The sequence below is a fragment of the Haliotis rubra genome, unplaced genomic scaffold (assembly GCF_003918875.1).
Source record: "Haliotis rubra isolate DU_JTF1 unplaced genomic scaffold, ASM391887v1 Scf649, whole genome shotgun sequence".
NCBI lineage: Eukaryota > Metazoa > Mollusca > Gastropoda > Lepetellida > Haliotidae > Haliotis > Haliotis rubra.
In genome coordinates, this window is record NW_025767356.1 from 278,383 (window position 1) to 290,129 (window position 11,747).

At 39.7% G+C, this 11,747-nt stretch overlaps 1 protein-coding gene across 2 annotated transcripts; it reads left to right on the forward strand.

The window, feature by feature from the left end:
• Positions 1-614: 614 nt before the first annotated feature.
• On the forward strand, positions 615-8,918 carry LOC124257083. 2 transcript variants are annotated; one of them, XM_046691069.1, is made up of 8 exons: positions 618-858; positions 2,820-2,999; positions 4,857-4,934; positions 5,618-5,689; positions 6,249-6,275; positions 6,580-6,633; positions 7,294-7,372; positions 7,692-8,918. In XM_046691069.1, the coding sequence occupies exons 1-8, from the start codon at positions 768-770 to the stop codon at positions 8,014-8,016; spliced, it is 906 nt and encodes a 301-aa protein (XP_046547025.1). In that variant the 5' UTR covers positions 618-767; the 3' UTR covers positions 8,017-8,918. The 2 variants fall into 2 exon arrangements, with proteins under 2 accessions (XP_046547026.1, XP_046547025.1); XM_046691070.1 differs by lacking the exon at positions 5,618-5,689 and having other exon boundaries at positions 615-858.
• The last annotated feature ends 2,829 nt before the right edge of the window (positions 8,919-11,747 follow it).

Below are 11,747 nucleotides of genomic sequence, written 5' to 3' on the forward strand. Positions count from 1 at the left end.
GAGACATCATTTTGGCATTACTTAAAACCAATCCAAACTTAAATGATTCGTGATGACATTGCTTCGACTGATTTGTATGCCCTGAAGTGTGTAAAGATAACAATGATTCATCATCGCTAGTTGCTTTGCAGCATCCATGCAGGTTTCACTTTCAGAAGCCATCCAATATAGCCACCAATGTCCTAGGGTTAAGTGTTGTTGACTGGAATATGTGTATAGTTTTGTTGTATTTAAAGCTATTATGAATTATTAACTTGTCTCATCAAGGTTATTTCCTATCGAGCATAAGTGTCTAACTGTAGCTATAGTACACTTGCGAAGTCTCGTCAAGTCTCGGTGTAATCCAGCACCATGTGTCTCGGCAGTGGTTTCGACAGACCGAGAGATATACCAGATCAGCCCTATTTATCATCCAAATTACTCGTGCTTATACATCTCATAATGATACATGATGATGTCCTGTTTCACCCTAAGATGTTCATGTCATGTGACGCTGGAATGCAGTGGCGACATGAACATATAAGGTACATGTATATGAAGCGTCATGTATTCACTCATTCTCATGTTCTGCTACAAGAAGCACCACTCAGTAACACAGTCGTGAATAAAAACACAAAGGACCCTGCCGTTGTGGTGGTTTTAGACTTCCTGCTTCCACCAGCTGTCTGTACGAACGAAACTCTCCTCCTAACCTCTATCTCATGTGATGTTTGAAATGTTCACCCTCTCATAAACACGGACACTGGGAGCGTCACAGTGTGATAGCAATGGCCTGTCCACGACAAGTGGTCGCTTGCTGTTTGACATTGGCAATAATAATGGCTAATGCCACACAAATTGAGAGTCGTTCAAACGCAGGTACGTAACGTTTTACTTCCATGAGATCTTGTCATTATGTTACGGACCTTTTAACCCCTATAACTAAACATGAACTGACATACGGACATAGGACTGGCCTGACATAGACCTTGGCACATCAGACATTGATCTGCACTCCCAACACAATGGACACACCAGACATTGATCTGCACTCCTAACACGGATGACTCACAAGACATTGATATACACTCCCAACAAGGAGGAATCACCAGACACTGATCTGCACTCCCAACACGGAGGATTCACCAGACACTGATCTGCACTCCCAACACGGAGGACTCACCAGACACTGATCTGCACTCCCATGTTACGAACAGGCGCGTTTCGTATTTTAGTATCGTAAATATTTCCACATATATCAAAAAAAATTGCCGGCCATATATATCTCCCACCATTTTTCGGCTGTTGTAGCATCGTCAAATAAAAGACCTCAGCAAGTAGCGAGCGTATGTTCGAATATCCAGACATGAGGTCAAAATAGAACAATGTTTTGTTAAGAAGGTCACATGCAACCAAAAAATCAAACATAATTAAAACACAATTATCACTTCTTCATGACATATAATATGCATTGCTGATTATGAAAAAACAAATAAACAAAATTATAAGCGTATAATCGCAAATCAAAAGTGCAATATTTTGTACTTTGGGTTTACCTCCCTCGAAACGAAGCAGCCGGGATACCAAACCCAGTCAGAGCGGGTGGGTGTGCACTCAAGTGTAACGGCTGGTTCATTAGCAGATGCCGCCTCACAGCTCATTGTGTGTGTATATATAGAGATGTTGGGTTTTGTAAATACATGCTCATTTTTTGTGTATAACATTTTGCAATCAACAGACATCATAACATGTAATGTGTTCAAGTATCACACCTGCCTGTCTGTGTAATTACATAATGTGACAGAGACCGAACTCGGGCCATAAATCAATGCGTTTTGTTTATGGTGTATAGCCTGATTGGTGTTAAGTTCAAATTGCATGTGGTCAGTGATCGCAGTTGTGTATTGATTATTGTCATTAGCAGACAGGCAGGCAGACACACAGGTGTCAATAAAACAAGACATTGAGCTTTGTCTGTGACAGCGACATATCTATATCACAGTTAGAAATTGTGTCAACGCTAAATAATGACATTGCTTTTAAGTATCGAACTGAGAAAGTGACTCGGTAAGAAGAACGTGTGGTGAAATAGACAAATGAAATTATATAAACAGTTTATTTACTGTCATAACATATAAAAAGCTCGCGCCTGTGAGATATCAACAAAACATTAGGAAAATAGCTCACACCAAAGCCTTCACCGAGTATTCACCAGACAGCCCGCTTCTAAGTTGCGCGAACCTATTTCACTGCGCACGTGCTATGAGCGCAGCCCAGCTGTTGAAACCCGTATTCCCCAGAAAAGTCTGGGGAAAATTAGTGAAACGTTTGAACTCCGATTTCGCGCGGTTTTTTCATCGCGTTATTTTTCAACTTTATAAGTTGAATTTGCATTTTTGACGCTTTGTTTCGGTAAGTCCATACCGAAAGGTATCAGAATCTGCAAAGTTGTGTTTTACGTTGCATGTGACCTTTAACATAACGCTAGGAATACTTCTTACCTTTTATTAAAAAAATATTCGTTATTTTTGTGACAATCTATTTGAGATTTGATTTTCCTTTTCCTATAACTACGCTTCATTATTTATTGGTCATTTCGATTTAGTGCATAACATTGTTCCACAATGAAATAGGCAGTCGTAAGCTTATTATCGAGTTTATGTTTAGATTGGCCGTGCATGGAGTCATACAGGAACAAATCGGCATACACAAGAGTTTTACATATTGTGCATGCTGGTTCTGAGGTTTGTGCGTCCGGGAACCCAAGAAATTGTTGATGTAACGTTTAGAGGGAAAGAGATGTAATTCTGACCTGACACACCTGTTATGTTTTCATGAAGGGAATAAGAGTTTCCACGTATCGTGCCACCCTGCACACTGGATCCTGGCTCAGATGACGTGCAAACAGAAACAGGGAGCCATGTTTGAGCTGGATGATCTGAAGAAAAGCTACGGCCTGCCCATCCTGCAAGCAGCGTTGCGAGATGTCGGGGAAATATGGATTAGCAGGAAGAAAACAGGTAATGGGCAGATCATTGAGCTTGAGCTTCCACTGTGTTTGAATGGACCGCGTTATCCAAATTTGGGACAGGGAAGCAACTCCTGATGGCTTGTATGTACTGGGTGCGGTGGATGTGTACACTTTGTATATCCACTCCAGGGGTCGATCAAAATATTCTGTGGTTTGCTATAAGAGGCTTCTAAATCGTATCGGCGACTTATTTCCGCGTTCCTGAAAAGATGGACCACTGATTTGTTTCATTCGATATTGTATTGAAGTGATATAACCACAACATTGCTGGCTGTAAAGCAAGAAAGTACAAATAATTAAACAATGCACGCAGATAGACATATAGTATGACCAGAAATTATTGAGAATTTTAGGAAAATGTTTAATTGGATTTCTAGTATAAACAACCTTGACCAGCTATCAAGTGCTTGGTTTCATTCAAGAGAGACAACTCTGTCAATCCTTTTTCATTAGTTTGTGAAGAGTTATCCCCCTTTGTTTACTTGCTAGCAGACGACATTTTCAGTGATCCTCTGTATGGATGATTTAGAGAAGAGGAAGTTGATTTTAGAGTATTATAACAAGGACATCAGATCAGCTAAAGTAGAACAGGCATCCCTTTGCCCACTGTTTATCGTGTTTTGAAAAATATTGCAAATGGATTATGGCATTGAGCACCAGGGAGGCGCAGGTAGGCCCAGAAAATTGACTGTCGGTGACAGGAGGCGGCTTGGTGATCTTGTTTCTAAAAACAAACGAAGGAGTTTAGAAAACTTAAGGCTGGATATGATTGATAGAGGAACTGTGGCTGTCTGTAAGGATACAATTAGAACTCAGCTGTATGCAATGGGTTGGCAGAAAAGTCGAGGAATTCCATCACCAATCATGAAACCTGAACAAAAGGAGCGAAGGTTGAACTGGAGCTTACAGCATAGAAAGTTTAACTGGGACAATGTGATTTTCTCAGATGAAAGTTCTGTATGGCTGTTTCCTAATACACTGAAATTCTGGACCACACAAACTGAAAAACCTTTGTATCAGCGCCCAAAGTACAGTCCAAAATATAACGTGTGGGGTGGCATATCTGTGTTAGGGGCAACGTCCCTTTGTGTATTTGAAGGGAATATGAAAAGTGAGCGGTACACAGATATTCTCGAGGGACATTTACTTCCATCTGCTCACGTGTTCTATGGAAATGTTTGGATTTTCCAGCAGGACAACGACCCAAAACATCGTTCAAAGCATTCACAGGCCTGGTTTCGGACCCAAAATATGACATTATTTGATTGGCCAAGCTATAATCCTGACCTAAATCCAATAGAAAATGTTTGGGGACTTATGAAGAAAAGTGTCAATAAGAAAAATCTGACAAATATTGCTGAAACGAAAGAAGAGGTGGTCCGATATTGGGACAGCATGGACCACGACTTTCTAACTTCTTTGATCAGTAGTATGCCCCGCCGCATTGAAGCCTGCATTGCTGCCCATATTGACTTGACAACATACTAACTGTTCACCTGTCTTTGAATCTGGAGTTATGTTCTGCTAATATTCACATTTAATACGTGAGTAATGAGTGAAAAATATAAAACAATTACAATCTTTTAATTCTCAATAATTTCTGGTTGTACTGTAAAACAAACTAATGATGGTACTTTCCTCTTTGATAGTGCAATATTCAAGTACTGTGAGAGGATATTCATCCACAAACTGGATTAAATAAAGGTAATAGAACAGGCGATTGTTTCTGTCATATGAAGGAAAATCATCATTTATTCAAACCGTTTCTTCATGACATAATGCAATAAATTTAAGTATTTCGGTAATATTGTCAGTCATAAGTAGCAATAGAATACTCATGTCACAGGTGGGTGTTGGAGGGTGGGTGTCAAACTGAAGACTACAACCCAGATGCCAAGCGGATCGGGAGATAACAGGAGCAACAGTGAGTATAGGAAATGTTTTTTGTATTATGAGTGAGTAAATGTGGTTTTAGACATATTCAAGCAATATCACGGTGAAAAACAACAGAAATGTGGAATTGAGATTTTATGACGACCCTGGATACTGATTCTGTAATATTACGGCGGGTAGAAACTCGACTAAAAATTCTTTCAGATAAATATTCCAAAGGACAGGTATTTCTATCCCCTGAAATGTTAACGTTGCTCTTTGGATATGAAGTTAGATTGCTCTTTGCATATAAAGTTAGATGGAAAAGTCTATACTTATTTAGTGCCGTTTAGTGCAGTGAACAATATATTTACACGTCCCGTTACTACCACCAGCAGCCAGTTAAATATACCCTGCTGTGTAGGAGTGTTCGTGACTGCTTAATCCTGGAATCAAAATATAGTGCTCCAATATGAGAGAGTGCCAACATATACCAGTAAATTAGACTTCCTTTATAGAATTAACATGACGTAATTTAAAATATAATTGCAGCCTGTCCAAATTGAGTAGATCGACGTTTATTAGGTCAGCTGCTGGCGATTAATATTTGGGGAAGGTCATCATATGGCTGGAATATTGCTGTGTGCGGCGTTAAACAACATGAAAGAAAAAAAGATGTACTGATTATATGATGGCCAAGTGCAGTCCACAACTCTATAATTCTGTTCATTGCAGATACGGATGATAACGGTTTCCTGGACACAAACTGCACTGAATTACACCATTATGTATGCAAGCTTAACAAACGTTAGTATACTTCAATTATGTCTGTTGTGAGAGTTTGAATGACTGAGCTGGTTTTGACGCCGCTTTAAGCAATATTCCAGCTTCATCACGGCGTGTGTGCTTAATGTGGGAGAAAGTCCCGAAGTGGGACAAGTGTCAGCCGTCCACCGATCCGGGAAAACCTATCTGCATTCATATACTGCCAACAAACCTGGAAATCACAGGTGTCTGGCGCAAGGGACGCGACTCTGCACAACGAACGTCGGAGCATTGGACACATGAAACACTTCTCCCCTTCCAAACAACTGATGTTATGTAGATTACACGATTGTAAGAGAACAGAGCGATTTTATCATTCAAGTTAGTGGCGCATGCCATCTCGTGGCATATGTGGGTCAGAAACCACTGAACGTGGGTTCGATTCCAATATTCGCCCCGAATATATTTCTAGGTATGACAGACCCACGCCTACATCAGTATCGATATCAGACCCGAGTGGCTAGCTGTGATGATGATTGGAGTACTACAGAAGAGAAACAACGTATAGGTCACACACTTACTTATATGTTGTTTCTTGTAGCATCTGAAGACAGGAGGCGGACAAATGGTAAGTATTTATGTGTCATGGCCCTAGCAAAAACAAGACAATCGGAACTGAAATCATACTTTGAATTATATATATCTTATAAATTACTGGAAAAAATAACTACACAAGGTATGACATAGCTCATTGTTATTTCTTATATTTCAAGTTGAATCAATGAATATTTGATTCCTGTTTCTTATTAGAAAATCTGTACGGCAAATACTGCATCGGTCACATTGTTAGTGTTCTGACTGTGATATCTACAGTTCGTTGCAATAAGGTATCATTATCCGACAAGGTAATGCATCATTATTTCTGTGGATAGATTCGGAGCCACATTACGTTCCTTGTCAAAGTCATCCAACATCCTCAAGTTCAGGTGAGTTGTATCAGAGACGCTATGTAGTTTTATTTGAGACATCTGTGTCGACTTTAAGCTTGAATGATAATGAATTGTTAGGATATGACAAATGTGTAAAAGTAAGATCATCTAATCCAACTGTTTCCATCTGACTGAAGATAGCTGCATTGTTATAAGTGTAAAGGCTCCCTCGTATGGACAGTCGTTCCTGGCATTTATATATTATTTTGGGTTGTTGAGTAATTATTGTCTTTATTTTAGAATATATTTATGTGGATAAATGTATATCACGTTTCCTATACAGAAGTCTTAATTGATTAATGTGCCCCCAAATTGTACAGGAAACATAACTGACTGACTGACTGAGTTTGGTTTTACGCCGCTTTTAGCAATATTCCAGCAACATCACGGCGGGGGACACCAGAAATGGGCTTCACACATTGTGCCCATGTGGGGATTCGAACCCGGGTCTTCGGCGTGACGAGCCAACGCTTTAACCATTAGGCTACCCCACCGCCCCAGGAAACATAACTGGTGAACCCGGAAAGGAAACGCTTATGAAAGGAATTCATGGTGTTTTCATTACGGCAAGTTAATTCAAAGGTTTCAATTTTAGGAGTTCTGGTACACTAACATTTTCAGAAAATGGTATCCTTAAAAACTCTTGTCATCTTTCAGGTTATATTTACCTGACCGTGCTGGGCGTCGGACTTGTCCTCATCCTGAGTATCATTGCCACGTATATCTCAGTCAGAAGGTTAGTAAGACATTTAAGAATGTATGTATTATTCACTAACTGCTTACCACGAGGGACATGAGCGGTCTGGTCTTCTCTTTGGCTTATAAAACACCATTGGTCGGTTGGTATCTCAGATTCCTAAAGCGTTGATTCCTGGTGTCCCAGTATCCCCAAGATCATGGTTTTCCCAAGATTGTCAACACGACACGAAACGTTGAGTACTAAGTCAGCTGAATACTAGGAACTAACCTTCCTAGCTGTGCCCCAAATAATATGTATTATCACAATGAAATATTATGGAGCGGCTATTATCAAAGGTACTGGAATACTGTTTCAGACTTCGCGGCGTGGATGGTCGAGTGACTGAGGGTCACTCAAATGCTGTTCAGAACCCCAATGGTACCCAATCTGACAATGATGACAACAGTGAGCTACAGACTCAAGATAAAGATGATGGTCACCCTGTCGAACAAATTGATCTTTGTTCTGTCGATACTGATAACAGTGCTTTCCTGGAAGAAATCTGCGATACGTCTGACGATCCTGCTGATCTATCTGACCACTCCGAGGGCCATACGGACCTTACTCCCAGTCCCCCTGAAGATGGCACGGTCTTCATGTCCGCCACCTACGACAACGTAACTTACATGTTTGGAAACTAGCATATCTCCAATGGCCATGTGCGAATAGCCGAATACAGATGCTAACTATGTCCTGGAGTTCACATGAGTACAACTAGCTCATAACCATATCACATTTGTCTGTGTAAGTAAAGCAGAGTCTTATCACATGGAGTAAGATTTTGCAAGTACTACCAACGCATTGTCATGTTCAGTATCGTTAAGGTAGCAAGAGTCATTTCATATGATGATGACACTCAGTTATGTATGTAGGTATGATTTGTACGGCTTAGACGAGACCTCAGATATTGATACCTTTGTCATTAGAACGTATTATAATGTATTCATCATGCCATACACTATCACAGTGATCACCCAACCAAGAGGTCTCTGGTTATCTGCAATATATTACCAATCACTTTGTGACTGCAGACTGTTCAAATGCTTCATTCGCATAAAAGTAAATAAAATTAGCATGTTCTTCCAGATTGCACATTAATTAAGAAGTGATTGTGGTAACTACATACTTTGTATACTCCTAGCTTATATCATAAACGCGCCCAATTCATACAGCTGTCATCCATTTCACTACTGTTTGAGACATCATGTGTTTGTGTGAAGATAATTGACTTTGATTGTTGTTCATATTTGTGTCTTTCCTTGCAAACAAAATATGTTCAGTGCACATCTGTAGTTCTGCCCCGATGCATCATTTCTACCATTAAAATATACAATTTGCTACTTTAATCAATATTTCTATGTCGTTTAACCTTAGCATGTGAACGAATTTGTCTCCTGAATTTGTACTGACACATCACATTAACATGTGATTGCTTTGTCGTCAACTACTTCCTCAACTGGCTTCAGTATCAATGCAATATTTTCTTCAGGGTATTTATGTATGTGAACAAAATAAGCATTAAAAGTAATGAGTTATTTTTCAATACATGTTGACTTCTCTTTATAAGCCGTATGTTTTGTTATATTTAACAATAATACACGAGGTCGGAAGCTGTAAATTATTCCTTAAACACTGCCATCGTGGGACAAGTTTTACTGTAGCTAGCTATACCTTAAACACTGCCATCGTGGGACAAGTTTGACTGTAGCTAGCTATACCTTAAACACTGCCATCGTGGGACAAGTTTGACTGTAGCTAGCTATACCTTAAACACTGCCATCGTGGGACAAGTTTTACTGTAGCTAGCTATACCTTAAACACTGCCATCGTGGGACAAGTTTGACTGTAGCTAGCTATACCTTAAACACTGCCATCGTGGGACAAGTTTTACTGTAGGTAGCTATACCTTAAACACTGCCATCGTGGAACAAGTTTTACTGCAGCTATACCTTAAAGGATTTATTAAAAGGTTAAACACCATGCATTTTTATTACATAATGTCATTCAAACATGAACGAACATATACCTAATCTGCGCCATCCATTTATGAAAAATGGTCGTAAAAATTGTAAATATGCACCAAAATTAAAACCACTTTAGCTCCGCCCACGCGTATGCATATTTTTATTTTTTAGCGGTCTGCCGTCAGTGGGTGTGACGTCATACCCGAGAGTCCGCTCAGTGTGTTGACATTTCAGTAGTGTATACGCACAGGCCCCTACTGCGGGTCAGAAAATCGATAAACTAGGCCCCGGTTTAGTATCAACACCCCCTACTATATAATACATAAAGGTTCATCACAGAAATACGGTGACATGATCGAAAACCGGACAATTACGGACATGTCAATGTATATATCGTATTTTAAAGGTCTCACAAGTATCAAAAGCTTTTGTCCATATCTCCGATATATGTAGGAGGCATATACATGCGCTTTCCGTGGGGATGCATTTGATGGTTTTTATTAAATCGCCAAAGACCGAGTTGCTGTGCCGGAAGTATACAAAACTAGGTCGTCAGCGCAATCAAATTGGTTAATAAAATGACAACAAATGCACGTGCGAAAATGAGAGGGAAACTCAAACGTCTATCATCCAAGATGTCACTATCTGATGTTTTATCTTGGTAAGAATAATTTTAAAAACGAGTACAAATATGTTTTAAAGAAACACATTCACTCAGTGTAATGTGTTAGCCAATCAGATCGCCGGAGGTAGTGAAGTCAAGCGCTGACGACCTAGTTTTGTATACTTCCGGCACAGCAACTCGGTCTTTGGCAATTTAATAAAAACCATCAAATGCATCCCGTATTTCTGTGATGAACCTTTATGTATTATATAGTAGGGTGTGTTGATACTAAACCGGGGCCTAGTTTATCGATTTTCTGACCCGCAGTGGGGGCCTGTGTGCATACGCCATCGAGTTGAAAGTGACACGAAGTGCAATATTTTGAATGAAGCGTTGTTGTGATTATGTATTGGAAACTGACAACTGCACTTCAGGTTTTGATGGTTATCCAACTGCCTAAACAACACGGAAGTACATTTCCTGAGAAATTCCATTTGACAAAAGGAAGGGCATATGTTTGATTTTGTGAAGCCCTCCACGCACGGTCATCTGTTCGTTACACTTTTCGAAGAAGTGCTATGAAAGAGACCTAACCTCTGGCGAAATATGGATACGAATAGGCAAAACTTAAACTTTATAAGGATGTTACATCGGGCATTCCTTTTGATATTCCAAACAAACACAGAGGCAGAAATGTCAACTTAGACTGAGACCGAGAGTGTTGCATTCCGGACGCGACGTTGGTTGCAGGTGAGTTTTAAGATGTAGTTGTTTTGGAGCAACATAAACACTCCAGTAGCTAGCTATATAAAGCTATAGTTGATAAAAAAGTACGTCATAATTTGCGCTCATGTCCTATTTTCGACCAGGGATATATTTTCACAGCCACTGTTACTGTTTCTCAGTAGGGCCAAGTCATCTATTTCCCGAGACGGGTGTGTTGTGGTGTGAGTGTGTGTGGAGGGATTGGGATGGCGGTGGGCATGGACAAATGAGAACTTGCAACATGTGAGTGCGGTGGTGAGAGAGAGCACAACATTTTTAAAACATAATTGAGTCATATCAGATAATTATCAACTGATCTGCACTGGCATAAAACTTAGGTATTTACGGACCCCTTGTGAAAACATCATGGCAGATGTATATATATATATAGGTAACTTTTAACCCTCTTTAACAAAAAAAGGGGAAATCAGGGAAATATACTCATGCCAATAATGGTTCTCACCCCCTTCAATTTTTTTAATTGGAGAGGGTGTGTGGGGTGGGTGTGTGGGGTTGGGCATGAGTGTACATGAGCATATGTGAGTATATGTGGGCAAGAGTATATGTTCCTTCAGATAATGTATTTCTTTGTGGGTTTTGTTTTTGGCAAATGTAAAAATGCCACTTTAATGCTAGTTTTAGGATGTACATGGCAGCATTTCACATCAATGAAAACAGCCTAAATACCCTAGAAGTGACCAAGACTGGAGAACCCAAGTGGGCAATCAGCTATCCCCTAGGCCTAAACAAAGAGGCCAAGCCAGTGAACAAGAAACCAACACGTAAATATATTTCAGACAGTCAATAATGTTTTTTTGAACTGTGCACTCCAGTTTGAAAAAAACCCACTGTTCCTATTACTGCATGTTTTACCCTAACTAATGAGTCAACACTAAGTCTTGTTTGCAAAGACACTGGATCTTTTTCCCTCTCAGTATTTGTTAAGACAAAAGTACTTACTTTTTTAGAGCAGATTTCAAAGAAAATTATTATTATGGTTGCCAAAACAAAATGTACTTCGTGAATTGATTTATTTGCT

Bases quoted from the DNA above. Each gene is read 5' to 3' on its own strand.
- LOC124257083 (XM_046691069.1), top strand. From the start codon at position 768: ATGGCCTGTCCACGACAAGTGGTCGCTTGCTGTTTGACATTGGCAATA. The intron at 859-2,819 runs GTACGTAACGTT...GTTTTCATGAAG, and splicing joins TGAGAGTCGTTCAAACGCAG to GGAATAAGAGTTTCCACGTA. The intron at 6,276-6,579 runs GTAAGTATTTAT...TTCTGTGGATAG, and splicing joins AGACAGGAGGCGGACAAATG to ATTCGGAGCCACATTACGTT.